General features: G+C 41.5%; 1 protein-coding gene across 5 annotated transcripts in view; it reads left to right on the forward strand.

The window, feature by feature from the left end:
* CARMIL1 (capping protein regulator and myosin 1 linker 1) overlaps positions 1–21,030 on the forward strand; it is a 308,617-nt gene that overhangs the window by 218,091 nt on the left and 69,496 nt on the right. For all 5 annotated transcript variants that reach the window (XM_034985796.1, XM_034985797.1, XM_034985799.1 and 2 more), the window contains 2 exons: positions 5,474–5,602; positions 6,304–6,435. In XM_034985796.1, the coding sequence (XP_034841687.1) occupies positions 5,474–5,602; positions 6,304–6,435 (261 nt within the window). The remainder of the gene's footprint in view (positions 1–5,473; positions 5,603–6,303; positions 6,436–21,030) is intronic.

Raw genomic sequence — 21,030 nt, forward strand, 5'->3', positions numbered from 1 at the left:
TACCAATGCCTGAAAAATCTATTTTTTTTCCCCCTGCAAGGGACTAATATTAGCTTAGTACTTTATGGTTTACTGTTATTTCCTGGTTTTAGTGGTGAACATTAAAATCAACGAGAGTGCTAAAATCTTACATCGAACCTTTGCCTCGGGTTCCTTTATGAGCTGCCATAATGCAGGCTTGTCTTAATACAGTATCCTTCCAACTCTCCCCCTCATTCACAGGGAATTTTGCCCATCCAAAAAAATTACTGCAGCAACCTTTAATGCTAATCCTTAAAAGTAAATTTCGTCTTCTCAACCTAGAGGAAATGGTACACGGGGGGGCGTAGTGCAGATGTTTCATTCTGCATGGGTGACATCCGTCTGAATTATTTGAGTCACTATGTAGTAGGTATATTGCCACCTTTTCTCTTTGGGGATTTCTTAGGACATTCTGATTAGCAGTTTTCAGACTTTAATCGTTTCAGCCACTTTAAGAGAGATTTATCTCCTTCTTACTGAAACTTCTTCTCGAAGTTTCCAGAAATCTGAATACAGAAAAAACAGACCTTCTGTGACTAATGTCCTGGCCAGCTGTGTAGCCAGTCATCATTCCCAAGCGACATTGAAGGTATTACAATAACATCTCATAACTGCTCACGTCTTCCTTTAGGAATGACCTCTGTAAGACTCCGTACTTTCCCTTTGCTTTCAGTCTGTTCTTTTCCATCTCATGAACTCTCTTCATCAGAAGTCAGCAGATCTTTTCTGTGTACGTGCGTCGTAGTCACTATGTACATGAACGAGGTGGCTCTTCCAATAAAACTTTATTCATAAAAACAGGCCCGGACACACCCTCACCCACATGGTCTTGATTTATTTCTTTCCAGTCCTTTTTCCTATGTGGATTTTTTTTTTTAAACACTGAAGTAGTAAAATTTATATACTTTGGAAAAATAAAAAATAAAAACAGGCCCAGAATTGCCTGTAGCTTGCTGAACTCCACTCTTCTCACTCTGAAACTTTTCTGACCATTTAAGAAAAGGGAGAAGGCAGTTTTATTGCCTAGAGCTACTTACCTGACACTTTCTCTTCCCACCTCAAATGTACAGTTTTTATACTTGCTTTCTTCTTTGCTACCCTGTCACTTTGTAACCTTTCCAAATGTGACCCAATCTGTACTGAAATGGCTCTCTCCGTGGTCTCCTGGTCACCAAGTCCCTGGGCTTTTTCTCCCTCTTCATCTGTTAATGAGAGGAGGCAGGATAGCGTAGACAACCCAGATTGAAGGACGGGCTCTGCTTTCCCTGTGGGTGTGAACTGATGTTAGTCACTTAAACCTGTTTCAGCCTTGATTTCTTCATCTGTGAAGCGGGGAGGGGAGGGGGGAGGACAACACGTCTCTGAAGATGCTGGGGGATTCACTGAGATAGAGCATGGGAAGTACTTGGCTCTTCACCAGTAAACCATTAATGTTTGTTGCTGTTACTAGTCTTATTGTCACAGTTATCATCATGATTAACTACCTCATTCTTCCTAAGACTCACTGCTTCATTCATTGACAGTGTGCCATTTTGAATATCTTTCTGTGCTCTTGGGTCTTATCTGTCTCCTTTCTACATGACTCTTTACCCTTTCTTCTTCCAAATGCAGTCCTTTTTCTAAGTTTTGTACTTAGTGCTTCTTTTCTTTAGCTATTTTATCTACTCTTACCATTTTGACCCTCCCAACTGTGGAGGACTCCAGGGTCTATCCCTGTTTTTTTCCAGCAAGTTTTATCTTGTCAACACTAGTTTAGCATTTCTGAGATAGGGGGTGACTAAGACGAAACTCATCCCTGGAACTCCTGATTTTACCAGTTCTCTCAGTGGCATCATCATTCACTGAGGATAGAACCCTCGGGGCCATCTTGGATGTCTCCTTTGCCGTGGCCAGCCAGTGGTCGCTGTGCCCACCCATTGACCTTCCAAGTATCTTTGCAGTTGTTCTTTTTTTTTTTCCAATTCCATTGCCAGCCCTCTTGCTCAGGTGTTTTTATCAACTCACTTCTAGGTCTTCTTTTATAAGTACCACGGGAACTGGTATATCCACTTTCCACGTCTCCTTCTGCTCTCTACAGCCCATGTCCTTTGCATCAGGCAGGGAAGCTGAGTCACCAAGAGTGCTATGGGGTGAGGATTTTTAGACCCTCACGGTTGTGGGAGGAGCTGGGGCCAGATGCCCTGTGCCTCATACACCCTGTTCCATCTCCTTAGCCTGTGCCTGAGTCTCTCACTCTCTTGCCTTAGCCGAACTTTTCCAGTCCCATCTCCCACAATAAAGCACCCTGATCCTAATCAGGAAATACGATTCGTAGGTGTCTGGATGTGCCATTGCTTATGTTTATTCTTTTGCTTAAAATTTCCTTCTACTTTCTAAATCTGTAGAAATCGTTCAGGACCCAGTTGAAAAGCCACCTTCAACCTCAGCTAGATGGGATCCCCCCCTTGGCTGAAATCTTGTACATTTGTATCATTCCTGTGTTCACTGAATGCATACTTACAAGGGTCTGCCGTGTGGCAGGCACTATTGTAGGAAATGGAGCCGAGCTTTGGCAGTGGACAAAAAGAACAAAACGGGGATGCCCTTGTAGATGTTATATTATGAAGCACTCTCTATCTTGTGTTACTATTAAATGTGAATACTTCTTTCCACTTCTAGGCTTTTAAGTTGCTTGGTGGCAAAAGGCATATCTTATTCGGGACTGTATCTCATTCGGTTTTAGGTGTTCAGTCTATTTCTCTTGAATTGGCTAAAGAAATTGACATGGAGGTAGATAGACTTTTCTGCAAAAACGGTATTTGCTGGAACTGGGGACAGTTATAACAAGTGGAGAGCATGTTCAGGGCGCCTGGGTGGCTCAGTTGGTTAAGCGATTGATTGCCTTCGGCTCAGGTCATGATCCCGGAGTCCCGGGATCAAGTCCCGCATTGGGCTCCCTGCTCAGCGGGGAGTCTCCTCCTCCCTCTCCCTCTGACCCTACCCCCTCTTGTACTCTCTCTCTCTCAAATAAATAAAATCTTAAAAAAAAATAAACAACCTCTCTTATTTAAAAAAAAAAAAAAAGAGTTCTAAGTTCTGACCTTGGGTTCTATAATAACCCAGTATATTTGAAAAAACCTAAGTAGTCACCAACAAGTGTGACATGAGTTAGTGGTGTGATTTAGCTGCCAGAGAAGCCAGTTTGACTGGTACCACATTAATGGAAGTTTATTTGCTACAGTAAAGAAGGTGCTGGCCCTGTTCAGCTTACCGATCCCCTCCTCCTGTGTCACAATCTATTTTATTGAGAGGGGTATATTTCATGAAGGTCCAAGATGGAAGAGACAATTCAGAGAAGGGGCCTGGGGTGGGGAGAGGGTTGGGGACTGTAAGATTATCACCATAGTAGAATGGCAAGAGGACCCGGGAATGTGAAGCCTGAAGAAAAACAGATTAGGGACGAAGAGATACCTGTGTTGATATGTGTGCTGGACCATCCTGTGGAAGAGAGCCGGCGATTGATCTACAGGGTGTCCTTGGTGACTGCCTCATGACACACATTTCAGGAGTCTCTTTGGCCTCCCGATTATTAAGGATGACCAACTTCATGATGCCTCATCCACCTGCCTCTCAAATGAGTCCTGTGTGGCCTCAGACGTGTATCAGTTCCTTTCTTAGTATGTGGTTTACTTGTCTCTTGAAATTAAGTATTGCTTCTTGGTAAGATCTGAATTATGGATGACTCTTTGCTTTAGGAAGCACAGATCAATACAAGAGAAGAGTTAGAATTTACATCAATTAAGAAGATATTTTAAAACATATAGTTGGTTCTCTGCAAGGCATTGTGAAAATGCATCAAGTTAAGATATGGTCACTCCTGACATGCTTAGATTTTGGTGAGGAGCATTATTCATAGAACTTCTTTTTCCTGTGGGGAGCTCTGGGTCCTTCACTTCTGTAACCTCAGGACATTTGATAGGAATAGGAGCTGTTCTTAATGTACAATAATGTTGACTTAGTGACCCTGTGTCAAGGGAATGAGTGCTGTGAGTGGTGTTACTTTACTGGGTTGTCTTCATAATACACTAGAAAAAGAAATGGGGTAGATGTTATGAACCTGATTTTCTAGAAGAGGAGGGCAGGAGGGATGGTGATACTGCCGCTCTGTATTCAGACCGTAAGTCTTCTGAGTGGTGTAGCCAAGTTTCTGTTATTGCAGAATTTATGGGGGAAAGAGGGCTGACTTTGGCTTCCTGTAGTTGTTAGATCAGATAATTCAAAATAGAGCAAGTGTGAATTTTAAATAAAAAATATTACTAGATTGCCACCTCTTCTGAGTGAATGATCAGAGGAGATGGGACTCTGGATATCTGAGGTCTCTGGAAGAATTAATAATTTTTTAAGAACATGAAATAGGCTGTAGTTCTGATCAGAATACTGGAGAAACTTTGTAAATCACACAGTTTATCTCTTTCTTTAGAATTCTTAGCTTTCTTCATGCTTCTCTCTATAAATGCAAATGCAAAAGGATATAATCTTGCGTCTGTGGTATTTTTTGTCTACAGTAGTGATCTACCACTTCCCTCTGGGCTTCACGCTTAAGTCCATGGAGTAACTGAGAATGATTCAGATGTAATTAACCTGGGAGAGGGGCTTTCACGGAGTAGAAACTAAATGTTGTCAACTTTATTATTGCCTGTATTAAAAGAAATTCAACTTGGCTTTTCTTGGGGAGGGGTGGCTTTTAATTTATGTGGAAAAGTACCTGATATAATTGAATTAGTTTTAAAAATATTAATTTCCAGGCACCTGGGTGGCCCAGTCGGTTAAGCGTCTGCCTTCACCTCAGGTCATGATCCCAGGGTCCCAGGATTAAGCCCTGAGTCAGGCTCCCTGCTCAGTGGGGAGTTTGCTTCTCCCTCTGCATGCCGCTCCCCCTGCTTGTGCTCTCTCTTTCTCTCAAATAAGTAAATAAAATATTTTTAAAAATATTAATTTCCAGGGATGTTATGATTCTGTAATATTGGGATCAACTGGCTGTGGGTACCATCTTGTAGTCATTTCAACCATCGCCAGACTACACAGTCCATTTCTCTGTTTCCTCAGTACCTAGCACTATGTCTGACATAGAGGGTACTCAATAAAAATTAATGAAGGAGAGTTACTATCTAGCTAAGTGTCACGGAGTAGCCACGAAATTCTGAATCATCCAGAAGGGCACACTTCTGTTCTACATGCTGCATTTCCTAAGGCAGGAAAAAGGACTGAAGTCCCTGAGATGTTTTACTGGAGTTAATGTTGCCAAAGGCTGCTGATATGAACAGATAAATTAATAACTGGCTATATAAAAGCTACCTTCTCGAATGTTCCAGTTAGAAGATGTTTTTGTCCTCATTCATTCCCTGTTTTCTTCTGTCTGAATATTGGCCATGCTGCCTTGGATGCTTGCTGTCATTTTCATGGCATGGAGCAGATGATTGACAGAATATGTGTGAAAGTACAGGACCATCTCAACTCTTTACGAAATTGTGTGGGAGACGCTGTCCAGGAAGACTTAAAGTCTGCAGAAAGGCTCATGCGTGATGCGAAGAACTCTAAAACGGTGAGTTTCACTTCAGGCTACGTGAGCGTCTTACATAATAAAAAGCTTTTTTGAACTTCAATTCTAGAAACTAGTTCCAATTTTTTTTAGCTTTCTACCCAATGTCAAGGTGACTAACAAGTGGCAGAGTGAATGGAGTTCCTCTTTGCCTCCTTTCTGTTCCCTGGGCTAATTACCGGTCATCAAAATATAGAATAAAAAGTAGGGGTCCCTTGTGGTGACAAGGGATATCATCAGGTCCTGAAGAACTGAGAGGTAGAGTTGTCGTTTATGTGGGCAGCGGCTCATTTAAAATTATTCTACTTCTAAGCTGATAGCATGAAACTCCCCTCTGTCACCTCTAAAAGGAAGCTTCTTTCAAATTAGAATTTGGTCCCCAAAATGTGACTTCATGGAGAAAAGACTAATGGGGGTTAGAGAACCTGGGGCCTGGGCCTGGCTCTGCTCTTGGTCACACAGCCCTCGACTGTTGTGAGTAAGAGGATCTTGAGCAGCAAACACCTTCATATCCCAGAGGAAGACATCAAGAGGCACGGAGGTAGCATACTGGTCCTGAACCCCAGTTTATTAATATGTATAAAGAGCCTTTGATCAAGAACAGATTCTCTCTAATAATATTTCTTACCCTTTTCACTAACTCTGCAATGACTTTGGTGCTTATTTAAATAGTTACAGAGATGTTATTTGTATTTTTATTACAGTTGTTACCAAACTTATACCATGTCGGGGGGACGTCTTGGGCAGGAACCAGTGGCTTGTTATCCGGTCCCATTCAAGAGACCCTGGAATCAATGGCTGGAGAAGTGACAAGAGTTGTAGATGAACAACTGAAGGTTTGTGGAGTTTCTGTTGTTTTGGAAAATGAAATCGTTATGACAACCATGTGTGATTGCATTTCATACCGTAGCGGCTTACGTCTTAGAGATTTGTGTCTGTGTGCGCGCGCCCACCACATGCACGGGTCGTGAAGATCGAATACCGCGTCTGTTCTAGCTGTGGTTATAAGTGTGCATATAGCTTCTTACCTAATGAGATCAAGTAAGACCTAGAGAATTCGTATTGTTGATGGTAAATCTCTAAATGCATTTTATGAGTCACCATTGATGAGGGAACAATGGATTTCTACTTACAAGGCAGAAAGAGAAGTCTGCTTTAGGAAAAAATATCCTCTGGCATTACGTTTGATTTAGGGAACGGCCAAGGGGACGGGCGTTCCGTTTACGGTGCCAATAAGCTGCTGCTGTGGAGAGTGTCCCTCTAGCTGAAGAGGTAGCAGTCCTTACAAGGAGCTGGTTGAAAGACAAGGAAAGGGAGTTAGATGAAGTTACAAGGCACCCCAAAGTAGCAGAGGCTTGTCCACGGGCTCCCTGGCTGGGGGGAAGAAAAGAAAGTCTCTGAAATATAACCTAAGACTAGATTTTTCTTAAGGTAACTTCAAAACACAACTACACAGAGAAGTTGTACCTTCAGAAGGTTGTCCTCATTTCCAATGTGCCTGTTCAAGGATGCCTTAAAAAAACTTGTCTAAATTTCTATAATTATTTGGTCTGTTTTCTTCTGAGAACGAAATTGCTTCAGCTCACAGGGATTTAATGTGGGACTCAGTAATAACTTCGCAACATGATAACTACTCCGCTTGTAAATTAAATTAATGAGGGATAAAATGTTGTGGATTATTTAGGAGTTTAAGCCCCTCTTGTCTTCCTGTGCATGTAATATGGAGAGACTCTTGCGTGTTGTCTTTATTTTATTTAATGTGGATATTTTGCATCCGTTCTGAGTAGAGACGAAGGGGCAGAAAAAGGATGGGCTGGTTGGTACAGAGTTCTGCCAGATTATTTGTTACCTAATGGCACTTGTTTTATCTTCCATGAAGGATACAGTATGTAAGAAGGATAGTATCTTTGTTGCTATTTATTTCTCACTTAAAAATGAAACTTAGTCTGTGAATATTTAAATAATACTAACAAGTATAAAAGGAAGGAAGGTAAAAAATCACTTGAAATATCAGAGATAGCATCATTCTTAATATTTTAGTGAATTTCCAAACGTTCTGTGTCTACACACGCAATTGTACATATATATGTGGTTATACTGTAATAGTTTTTTTTTTTTTTAAAGATTTTATTTATTTATTTGAGAGAGAGAGAATGAGAGACAGAGAGCACGAGAGGGAAGAGGGTTAGAGGGAGAAGCAGACCCTCCGCTGAGCAGGGAGCCCGATGCCGGACTCGATCCCGGGACTCCAGGATCATGACCTGAGCCGAAGGCAGTTGCTCAACCAACTGAGCCACCCAGGCGCCCTATACTGTAATAGTTTTTATATTCGGTACAATGGCATGAATACAAGATACGTGAATAATCATCATTTCATACAGTAGTTCACTATATGGATCTACCAGTGTATTTGGGAACCTCTGCCCACCTGTGTGTGTCTCTCCTTTGCTTTCACGCAGAACGCTTTGCCTCTGACACTTCTGGTCACCAGATATGTGGGAGTCCCGTGTCCTCCCCCGTCCCTGAGCAATTCTCTGGGACACCGGCTGGGTGTCTGACAACTTAACTCAGTTCTGACACTCTCTACCTGGAGAAGGTTCAGACCTCCCAGGTTGAGAGTTCAGTCTCACAAGCCTGCCCCCCACCCCTACTTCTGATGCCAAGGGCAAGTCTAGGTTGCCACCTGTGTTTCTGACTGATTGGCTGTGTAATTAATTGCCCGCGACACCCTGCCCAGGTGCGATGGATTAGCTAGAGCGGCTCACAGAACTCAAGGAAACCCGTTTACCACTTTGTGAAAGGATGTGATAAAGGGTACAGATGAACACCCCAAGGGAAGATGTGTACAGGGCAAGGTCTTTGGGGGGGGGGGGGTGCAGAGCTTCCTGTCCTGGAACGCCCCTCCCCGCACACCTCCACGTCTTCGCCAGTCTGGAAGCTTCATGTAGTCATGACTGATCATTAGCTCCATCTTCAGCCCTTCTTCCTTCTCAAGACAATGGGGAGCAGGGCTGAAAATCCCGAAAATTCAGACCTTCTGATTGTGATTTGGTCTCTCGGTGACCAGCCACCAACCCAGAACCATTCAGAAGCCCACCCAGCGTCACCTCATTAGAACAAAAGACACTCCTAGCGCCCAGGATATTACAGGGGTTTTAGGAGCCTTAGGTGAGGAATCAGGGTCACAGGCGAAATTTTAGAACAAAAGATGCTTCTAGTGTTTTCTCTCACTTAGGAAATTACAAGGGTTTCAGGAGCTCTGTGCCAGGAACTGGGGCCAGAGAGCAATATACGTATTTTCTGTTACCTCACAGCCGGCATTATTTATGGTCTAATTTCTGATTAATCCAGGTAGGGTAAATGCCTGTGACTGACCCATTTCTATGTCAGACGGTCCGTTTCATACTTTCGTCTACATTTGCAGACTGTTCAGTGTGGACAGTTGTTCATGCTGCACACCACCATCACCAGTATTCATGTATTCATCTGTTCATGTTTGTCAGGATAGAGGATTAGAAAAATCTCATTTGGTCTTTCAGTGGTTGTTTTTTTAAATAGCCTGTATAGCTCAAGTAATTTTGTTATCCACTTGACTTATTTCTTCCTTTTGAAATTGTATATTTGTATCTATCGTCTAATTTTTTTCCTTTAAAGTCTCTGGAGAGCTCCTTCCGTACTGAGAATTGGTTGGTGTTGAAATCAGCGTGAAACATCTGGGCTGAAGCCTTTATCTGTTGGTGGAAGGCTCCAGGGCTCTTCCCGCTTAGTCGTGGAGGCCCGTACAGAAAAAGGGGCCAGAAACTCAGAGTAGTTTGGAGTGCTGAGCCCCCCAACATGGAGAGCAGCTGTTTTGGAGAATCCCACAGTCCTGTGGTGGACTTTATGGGAGTGAGAAATAAAACTTTTGTTAAACCAAAAAAAAAAAAAAAAAAAAAACCCCCAAAAAAGGGGGTGGAACATTGCGTCAGGAACATCCCTGCCGAACAGCTTCCGACTGTTTGTCTCAACTATGGGCACATCATCCCACGTACTTTTGCTCCATTTCCTTCTCCGCACACCGAGGGGTTGGAATTGACTTGCCACTCGTTCTTGGGAGGGAATAGAGGGCAGAGATCTGAAGCAAAAGGCTTTTGAATTTTTCAAAGCCTGCAATGATGTCCGTCTATTTAGGACCCAAAATATTTTTCTGTAAATAGACATTCCCCACATTTTTTGATGCCTGTCTGGCCCCTTGTCAGTATGAGCGGTGTTCTCTGTTACTGTTTCCTAATTTGCAAGTGTCAGAGCCTGTTTCTCTCTGTTCTCATGTCTCGGAGGTCCCAGGCTCCTCCATGGCCCGTTTTTGTATTCCACACTCACTTGTTTTCTTTGCTCTCAGTCCTTTTTAGTTCCAAGTTCCCTTCCCTTTGGGAATGTCTGGCATGAATCGTAGCAAATCTTCAATCACAACTTCTTAATTAAATGTTACTCATTAATTTCCTTTTAAGGGGTACAATAGACTACTTTCAATAGACTGTAGGCAGCTCACGTCTCTGTTTCCTTCCAATTTACTAACAAGTGGACATCATTTTACTATTTTAAAAAAATCCCCATTTGTCTATTTTTTAAGATTTTATTTATTTTTTTGAGAGAGAGCAGGGGGAGGAGCAGAGAGAGAGGGACAAGCGACCCTGCGCTGAGCAAGGAGCCCGAGGTGGGGCTTGATCTCACGACCCTGAGATCATGAACCAAGCCAAAATCAAGAGTCAGACACTCAACTGACTGAGCCACCCAGGTGCCCCGCCCGCTTGTCTATTTATATAGCCTTTCAAGATCTTGATTTTCTTAAAATTATGTAGGAAAAAAAAATTTTTTTTTTTTCCTAAAGATTTTATTTATTTGACAGAGAGACACAGCGAGAGAGGGAACACAAGCAGGGGGAGAGGGAGAGGGAGAAGCAGGCTTCCCGCGGAGCTGGGAGCCCGATGCGGGGCTCGATCCCAGGACCCTGGGATCATGACCTGAGCCGAAGGCAGGCGCTCAACGACTGAGCCACCCAGGCGCCCCAGAAAAAAATTTTTATTAGAATCCATATTGACTTTCTCACTAAACTACAGTGGTCCTTATTTACTTCACTACTAGTATCCATTTTAGCTAAAAAAAAAAAAAAAGCCCTTTCTCTATTTTCCACATTCTTTAAAATTAATGTGTTGCACTAGCAAAAGCTAATGTGGGTGGATTATTTTGTAAAAATAAGATTTTATTACAGTGAATTTTTAAAAAACCGGACAAGTAGGCCTGGGGTTGTGTCCTGAGCTTGCTACGAATCAACTTCTTCTAAGCCACTCAGCTAAATATCCCCTGTGTCTAAGCATTGTCCTGCATGAAGGTCAGTGGTAGACATTTTGAATATTGGGTAATAATAAGTTAAAATAGCTCTCTGAGCCATCTTGCAGAAATATCCTTTCAGAAAAGCAATAGAAATGGCCAGGTGAGCCAGCCTTCTCAGCAGACTATCTGGAGGAGAAGAAAGCAATTAAGTTTGGAGAAATTCCTTCTTTGAAAAGAGGTGATATTTTCTCTGGACCAGCCTGTTTTAGGTGTTTTTATTTTTTATTTTTTTTTAAAGATTTTATTTATTTATTTGACAGAGACAGAGACAGCGAGAGCAGGAACACAAGCAGGGAGAGTGGGAGAGGGAGAAGCAGGCTTCCCGCTGAGCCAGGAGCCCGATGTGGGACTCGATCCCAGGACCCCGGGATCATGACCTGAGCCGAAGGCAGACGCTTAACCAACTGAGCCACCCAGGCGCCCTGTTTTAGGTGTTTTTAAAAGACAACTCTCTTCCTGTTTTCCCTGTTTTTTGATCCTAACGTTTATTCCTGGAGTAATAGTAGATGAATAAGTGGTTTTGAATGTTTTAACATAAAAGAAACTTTCATTTTTCCCTTTTGGACTTAAATTTTAGAGTGCTTGTTTTGGCCTTGGAAATTCATGATTTCACTCAGGCCATACTCTGTGAAATACTTCACTGGTAAATTTCAGACTTACTAAGGAAATGAGGCCTGAGGGGTGTTGACGGCATTTTAGCAGGTATTCACTCAGTTTGGCTAAAAGAGTTCTCTGAGTTTTCTTATTTCCCTATACTTATTTTTTAAAGCAAAAGAAAGATTTCAGTGCACTTTAGTGTAGAGGTTGTATTTGCTTATGGTGAATTACAGCAAGTTATTGGCTCACTGCAAGATACGGGAGTGTAGCCGCCACGTTAAGGATATTCATCCAATTTACAAATATTATGTAGGTTTTCTGAGTATTGTTAGTTTTATTTTTACAATTAGGAAATATAGACCCTTATAACTAACATTGGGGAGATACATGCAAAGTGAAATCTGATGATCACATTTCAAGTGCAGGGCCTGCTCAATTCACATTGTCTGAGGGTAGTATAACATAGACTAACAAAATGAAGACTGTGTAAGAAAAGTTAAGAAACATGGTTAGAGTGAGAAAGTTTACCATAAACCTAACTTAGATTTCCAGAAGGAAAGCAAGAACAGCAAAAGGTAACAGTTTGAAGAGATGGTGGCTGAGAATTTCAGGCATTGATGAAGGATCAGAATCTTTTGATTCAGGAAGTCCAGTGAAACCCATGCCAGATAGATAAAAGCAAATCCATGTCTAGAATCACATAATGAAAAATGAAAAGCACTGAGAACAAAGAGAACATATTGCAAGGAGCCAGAGGGATAGAAAAGCCATATTACTTAAAAAAGACCAATATGAAGACCAACAAGACAGTTCCCAAATCAACAGTGGGTGGAAGCCAAAGACAATGAAAACAATATCTTCATGCTTCCGAGAGAATATATAGTGTAAACCAAGAATGATATATGCAATAAAACCTAATTTTTAAGAATAAGTATGAAATGAAAACATTTCCATCCAAACAAAAACTGAGATGTTTACTCTAACTAGACTATACTAAATAAACACCTAAAGGATATACTTTGGGGGCAACTGGGTGACCAGTCAGGTAAGCATCTGATTCTCGATTTCAGCTCAGGTAGTGATTTCAGGGTCGTGAGATCGAGCCCCACGTTGGGATACACACTCAGAGGAGAGTCTGAGGATTCTCTCCCTCTGTCCCTTTTCCCCTTTCTCTCACTCTCTCTCTCTCTAAAATAAATAAATCTTTTTAAAAAAAGATATACTTTGGGACAAAGGAAAAATTACCAAAGAAAGAGGGTCTGAGATGCAAGAAAGAATAACAAGCAGGGAAAATGCCAAATTTGGGTAAAGAGAAACGCTGACTATAATCAACAGTGTTAATGCCCTGTTTGTGCTATAAAATTAAGAAGAAATAAAATACTAGAAGTGAGTAAGTCAATAAGGAATGAGGAAAAACAGTCTAAGGTCCTAGGCATATTCTAGAAAAGATTTAAGACATCTGCATTAGACCTGCATTGTCTAGTGTATCCTCTGTTAGCCACTTGTGGTCATTTAAATTTTAATTAACATCAAATTTTAAAAACTTACAACTCAGTTTCTCAGTTGCACTGGCCATGTTTGAAGTGCTCGATAGCTATGTGTGACTGGTGGCTCCCTTATCGGTCAGCACTGATCAGCTCAGGAAGTTCTGTTGGACGGTGCTGCTTTAGACAGGAAGTAGAGTATCCATGTTAAAGTATCTCGTGTAACCACTGAAACAGAGGCACTAAACTGGGGGTTATATTGCACGCCTAGAGGAGTATCAGGAAGTATTGAGATTATTTTGGTTTGTCATAGCCAAACCTAACCATCCTGCAATACAAGGTTCAGTTCCCCACCAGAGGAATGCTCTTGTCCAGATCTAGTGATAGAATAGAAGAGGCATCAGTGGGAATAAAACAGATCATTGAATGAGCCAATTTACCAGAAATACATAATTTCAACGTGTATGTGTCTAATCCTACGACTCCATGTATATTAGAATAAGTGGACACAATTACAAAGAGAAATTGACAAATTCACTATTATGGTAGAAATCTTTGAAAATGACTACCAGTAATTGGTCAAGTAAATTTAAATAAAGTAATGATAGAGAATAGTGGACGACATGAACAAATGGAAAGCTATCCCATGCTCATGGATTGGAAGAACCAATATTGTTAAAATATCCGTACTACCCAAAGCAATTTACAGATTTACTGCAATCCCCATAAAAATTCCAACACCAGTTTTCACAGAACTAGAACAAATAATCCTAAAATTTGCATGGAACCGCAAAACATCCCAGATAGCCAAAATGGTCTTCAGAAAGAAGAACAAAGCTAGAGATATTACAATCTCAGATTCAAGATGTACTACAAATCTGTAGTGATCAAAACAGAATGGTACTGGCACAAAAATAGACACATAGATCAATGGAATAGGATAGAGTCCAGAAATAAACCCACACTTTTATGGTCAGTCTATGACAAAGGAGGCAAGAATATACAATAGGGAAAAGACAGTCTCTTCAACAAATAGTGCTGAGAAAACTGGAGAGCTACATGCAGAAGAATGAAACGGGACCATTTTCTTACACCACACACAAAAATTAACTCAAAATGGATTAAAGGCCTACATGTGAGACCTGAAACCATAAAACTCCTACAAGAAAGCTTAGGCAGTAATTTCCCTGATCAGCCATAGAAACATTTTTCTAGATATGTCTCCTCAGGCAAGAGAAACAAAAGCAAAATTAAACTTTTGGGATTACACCAGAATAAAAAGCTTTTGCACAGCAAAGGAAACCCACCAACAAAACAAAAAGACAACTTACTGAATAGGAAAAGATATTTGCAAAAGATGTGTCTGATAAGGAGTTAATATGCAAAATATGTAAAGAACTTCTACAAGTCAATGCCAAAAAAACAATCTGATTAAAATGGGTAGGGCACCTGAATAGACATTTTTTCCAAGAAGACAGGCAGATGGCCAACAGACACATGAAAAGATGCTGGGAAATGCAAATCAAACCCACAGTGCAAATCAAAACTTACACCTGACACAGTGGCTAAAATCAAAAAGACAAGAAGTAAGTATGAGTGAGGATGTGGAGAAAAAGCAACCCTCGTGCACTGTTGGTAGGAATACAAATGGGTGCAGCCGCTATGGAAAACAGTATGGAGAGTCCTCAAAAATAGAATTACTCTATGAGCCAGTAATTCCACTACTGGGTATTTACCCAAAGAAAACAAAAACACTAATTCAAAAAGATACATGCACCCCTATGTTTATTGCAGCTTTATTTACAATAGGCAAGATATGGAAGCAACCCAAGTGTCCATCAGTAGATGAATGGATAAAGAAGTGGTATACACACACACACACACACACACACACACACACACACACTGGAATATTCCTCAGCCATAAAAAAGAGTAAGATCCTGCCATTTCCAACAACAGGGGTGGACCTAGAGGGTATAATGCTAAGTGAAATAAGTCAATCAGAAAAATACAAATACCACATGATTTAACTCATATTTAGAATTTAAGAAACAAATTAAAAAAAAAGTGAACAGATAAACAGACCCTTAAATATAGAGAACAAACTGGTGGTCACCAGAGGAGAGGTGGGTTGGGGGGAAGGGTGAAACAGGTAACTCCACACTTATCTTGATGAGCACTGAGAAATGTATAGAATTGTTGAATCATTATATTATACACCTGAAACTAATATAATACTATTTGTTAATTATACTTCAATAGAAAAGAATAAAGAGAATAATAATATATTAAAGAAATGAACATTTCAGATTAAGTACTAAAAGAAGGAGAATATTGGAACAACAGAATTTTCAGTTCTGATCAAGTGGACCAGAATAATATTAATTCTTTTAAGGATACCTGGAATATTTATGAAAAATGCCAAGGAGGTCATAATGAACATTGGAAAAATATTTAAAAACCATATTCTCTGGTCCCATTTCAAACAAATTAAAACTTAGTAGCAAAAGAAAATTTAGGCAAAAATCCAATTGCTTACAAATTTTAAAATACTTTTATTTATTTAGTTAGTTATTTGAGAGAGAGAGCACATGCACACGAGCAGGAGGGGGCAGAGGGAGAGGGATAGAACCCTAAGCAGGCTCCACACTCAGCGAAGGGCCTGACATGGGGCTCAATCCCATGACCCTGAGATCATGACCTGAGGGGAAATCAAGAGTCGGACACCCACCAACTGAGTCAACCAGGCTCCCCTAAAAATTACTTATAACTCAAAGGTCAAAGGGGAAAGCATAATTTAAATAAGGGGGTATTCAGAATTAAATGATAATCTTAATAGTAATAGTAGAACCTCTGAACTTCAGCTAAACTAGTACTTAGAGTGAAATATATGGTCTTAAATGCCAATATCAGAAGTAAGGAAAGGATGGAAATTAATGAGCTAAAACCAATAATTTAAAATTAGGAGGGAAGAGTCTTGATGCCTACAACTTGCTTTCAAATGATCCAGAGAAAGAGGAAAACAAATGTTGCTAATTATTAGCAATTGCTAAGTTTTTTTTTTTTTTTTAAGATTTTGTTTATTTATTTGACAAAGAGAGAGACAGTGAGAATGGGAACACAAGCAGGAAGAGTGGGAAAAGGAGAAGCAGGCTTCCTGCTGAGCAGAGAGCCTGATGTAGGGCTCGATCCCCAGACCCTGGGATCATGACCTGAGCTGAAGGCAGACACTTAACGACTGAGCCACCCAGGCGCCCCAGCAATCGCTAAGTTTTAGGAAGAGGATATGGATATTATCTCATTCTTTCAACTTTTCTGTAGGTCTGGAATTTTTTTAAAATAAATTGGGGGAAAAGATAAAAACATTTTCTTTAAAGAGTAAAGCAAAGATGTCTGTTACCACCATTTCTATTCATTCTATTAAAGATCTTAGCCAGTGCAATATGACAAGCAAAAGAAATGAGAATTGTAAGGATTAAGAAGGAAGGAAAATTATTCTGATTTACACATTTTATGATTTTATGATGGTCCACATAGAAACCCCAAAAGATTCTGCAGGTACATTATTAGGATTAGTACTATAAAGTTGCTGGAGAAAGACCAAAATGTAAAAACGGATTGCATTTCTATATATCAGCAGCAATTAGTTCAAACATATCATTAGAAATAATTAACCATTTAAAATAGCAACAGAAAAATCTAAGGTACCTAAGAATAAATTTAAAAAAAGATGTTTAACACCTCAATGATGAAAAATTATAAAAACTTGACTGAAGGTCTTTAAAGAAAGTCTAAAAGTAAACTACGTGTCAGGTTTATGGATAGAAGAGACGGTATCACAGGATGTCAGTTTTTCCCAAACTCATCTATTATTGGATACAATTCAGTAAAAACTCCAACAGGTTTTTAACAGAAATTGACAAAGCTAATTCTGAATATATGGGAAATCAGTGCTCAAAAATAGCTCAGACACTTATGAAGAAAAACAAGATGGTTGGTAGTCTTGCCCTGGCATATATTAAGGCATATCATAATTAGGATAGAATGCAGAGGTAGACAAATCAGTGTAACAGAGAGACTAGTAGAGAAACGATGGATTGTTCAGTACCTGCATTTAGGACAGTATGCAGAGGTAGACAAACCAATGCAACAAAGAGATTAATAGAGAAAAGATGGACTGTTAGTACCCACATTCAGTGAGTCCCTGGGCTCGTAATACTTTCATATGTTTTTTAGAGATTGTTCCAAGAAGTGTGCTAGGCCCTGGCAATAAAGTGTAGGATTTCACAATTGCCATCGTACAAGTTGTATATCTAGAGTTTGGTGCCTCTAGCTCTCCATGAACTTCTAAAATTACATGCAAAATTTTACACTAATTCTTCTGGATGGTGTTCATCAGATTCTCAAAGGGGTTCTTTCACACCCCCAAGTGGTTAAAAGGTGCTACATTCTTGACCATTTTATGACACATTTAATTTCTGAGGCCCCCACCGGATGCTATACGATTACCAAAGAGTGTCATCAAAGCTTGGGGTGTAAAGGGCATAAGGGGAGAAGAGCAAGAAGGTCTCTTCAGACAGGTAACGCTTGAGCTGAGGTGAGTGTGGAGTATAGACCATTTATTCTGGCTACAGAGGGAAAAAGAAGGATTCCAGGCCAGGAGAATGATGTGTGCAAAGCCTGGAGACAGAGCCTGGGCCATCATGTAGGGAACTACAACTGTAATTGAATGGGAATAGTTATAAGGGGAATATAGAAATATGACAAGAAATGAAGCTAGCAAGTTGAGCAGTACTAGATATTTCAGAGATTTCTATTCTTTTTTTTTTTTTTTTTTAAGAGATTATTTATTTATTTGACAGAGAGAGAGACAGCGAAGAGGGAACACAAGCAGGGGGAGTGGGAGAGGGAGAAGCAGGCTTCCCGCCGAGCAGGGAGCTGGATGTGGGGCTCGAACCCAGGACCCCGGGATCATGACCTGAGCCGAAGGCAGACGTTTAACGACTGAGCCACCCAGGTGCCCCCAGAGATTTCTATTCTGTGCTAATGAATAATCTTCTGACATATTTCTACTTTTGAGGAAGCATGTAGGAGTAAATTTAACATGTTTTAGAGGTAGATGTGGTGGACGGGGTTGAGGTAAGTCGAGTCTAAGGAGACTCTCAAATTTCTGATCTAGTCTGGTCCCATCACAACAAAACTTTGCAAACATGGTTGATTTTGCTGTTGTAGTTATTGTTTAGTGGAGGGTAAGAGGAGGATGGTGTGTTACAATTCATCTTTCCATGGTAGAAAATGCTTAGACTGCATTTTGTATGTATGGTATGAATTATGTAGGTGGTTGTAGATAAACATTTGATTAAGAATCGTTGGAATGTAGGTAGTAGTTTGAAGCCGTGGGAAGGATAGATGTTGAAGAATATGGCTTGGTGTGCAGAAGGCCATGATACTTGGAAGGAGATGCTGTTTTAGGATCTGAGCTGGGCTGAACACCAAGAAGTGGTCAGAGGCTCCATTGCAAACCTACCCTGACATTTTTTCTCCCCTTTCTACCAGCCCCATCACCAGAATGTCTACCATGATAGCCTTGGGTACCATTAACCCAAGGGAACAGGGGATGAAAACTGTAGGTTATAAAGAGAAAGGAAAAGGACGTTCCTCTGGACAACAGGCAGGGGCATTGGAAGAGGGTGGCTGGAGTAGGGAACAGAAGATCTGAGTCCCCACCTCACCTGTTCCATTAACCAGCTAAGTGAGCTCAAGCAAGTCACTTCTCTTCTCCAAGACCTGATTTCCTTAGCTATACAATGGGTTTGTGAAAACCAGCCTTCACTTACAAGGTTGTTATATGGATCAAAGGCTACCATGGATGATATTCTTTGGTGGAATATAAAGTGCTTTATTGTTATGTTGGTCAGTGGTGGGCTAGAGGGGGGTGGTAGGAGACTCACTACAAAGCCTCTGTTGAATCGAATGCCTAGGGCAGGCTGAAATTCCTTTCTGTAGGGTTAAGCCATGCAGTTATCAATTTGTAGAGCAGAAAGAGGCCTGAGAAATGACTTTGTAGCGAGAATGCAGAGATCTGCAAAGTTATTCTGTGATAACATTCCACAGAAATTTATGTCAGGGTCTACACTGGAAGCCAAGCCTCCTCTCTAGGTGTGAGAGTCATTCTAGCCGAATTTGCACTGTCATGCAGAGGAACCTTCCCAAAAGTCACAAACATATTGATGAACTTAACAGAATCCAAATAGCATGTTGATACCTGAGGTTTTTCTGATCAGGAGTGCTGGGCGCTGCACAGTCTGGACCAGAGTGTGTTTGTTCTAATGCCAAAGAGGAAAATAATTTGTCTTAACTGACTTACTTGCATTGCTTGCAGCTTTCTTGGAATTACGTGAGAAATCAGTAATTAGCGTTATAGTAGGGACAGGGCGCTGTCAAAATATGAGTTTCTTTTGGAAACGTCCCAGGTGGTTGCCTCCCCGTCCCCGGTTTTCCACGAGATCTTTATAAACATCCTGCTGCGCTCTACTGCTCATCTCGCAGCAGAATGAGGGGTGTTACGTGTGGGATGGGCCTGTACATGAGTGTGGGATGTGAGTGCGGGAGCGGACTGGGGGGGGCTGTAGGTGAGTGCGGGAGCGGACGGGGTGGGGGGGCGCTGTAGGTGAGTGTGGGAGCGGACAGAGCACTGGACCAGTCTGCCCATAATAGTGTGTCATTCGTCCTCATTCTCACTGGACTAGTAATGGGATCAAGCTGGCTTTCCCAAACTGAGAGCTTGTTGTTGAAAGTAGCATCTTTGGAAACATTCGTAATATTATCTGTGACAGGCTGAATTTTTATCGTGTGCTGGGCATTATACTGAATGCTTCACACACGTAATGTCATTTTATCTTCAATAATCTCGGGAGGCAAGAACTTTTTTATTTGCCATTTTATATAGGAGGAAAATAAAATCGGGAAATCAGTAACAGCCCAGTGTCCCTCAGCTAGGATTCAAATTTCGGTCTCACGCTGATGCGTATTATGCCTTTTCCACACTTCCCAGCCATGTCTTCCTTCTCCGGCAAATGATTTAACTTCCCCTAGCTCGCATTCTTCAACTTCAAAATGGGGATCACACGAAAAGCACCCCTCTCCCCCATCTTCACAGGTGTCCAAAGGATAAAATGTGCAGAAACATTTGGCAAACTCTAGAGTTTTGATTGTTCTTTGTCAAGTGCCCGGTAAATGTTTTTGTTTGTCATTCATGCTATTTCATGTTGTAACAATTGTAACTTCACTGAACACTAAAGCTTTTCTTTTAAAAGCATACATCCGTGGGTTTTTTCAGTATCCATGTTTTGACAGAGCTATTGAAGGGTTCAATTTGGGGTTTCTGTGATTTGCAAAATCACGCAAGAGTTCATGTTCGATGTATTTTCTAGGGGTATCTGTCACTTTCTTTTCTAGCAGCAGGGAGAACAGTCTGGTGTGGTAAGTTGGTGTATAAAGGCTTGATACGTGTCTTCTTTCATCTTCCGCCGATCGCCTTGGTGTTACGTGCAGCGCGCACACCGTGACCCTTCAGATGCCAGCCCGAAGCTCGGGTGGGTCTGCGGGTGATTTAAAGCGATAACCGGACATCCGCGATCATCCAGCAGGCACAGGTCCCCCCGAAGCGGCTCAGAATCCTTGGTCATGCTCCGGGACACTCATGTCCCTGTTCTCAGAGGGCTTAGCGTCATGTATAACCAGCTCCCAACTTTCTGCCCCCCACACCCACCCTGTGCTGACTGCACTTCTCCCCTCCGCTGTGCCCTGACACACCCCCAACCCACTGTGCCCTGATGGCACCTCTCCCCGCCCCCCGCTGTGCCCTGACGCCACCTCTCCCCGCCCCCCGCTGTGCCCTGACGTCACCTCTCCCCCCTGCTGTGCCCTGACGTCACCTCTCCCCCCCCCGCTGTGCCCTGATGGCACCTCTCCCCCGC

This window comes from Mirounga leonina, unplaced genomic scaffold, assembly GCF_011800145.1.
Source record: "Mirounga leonina isolate KUSES-001 unplaced genomic scaffold, KU_Mleo_1.0 Mir_366, whole genome shotgun sequence".
NCBI classification, from domain to species: Eukaryota; Metazoa; Chordata; class Mammalia; order Carnivora; family Phocidae; genus Mirounga; species Mirounga leonina.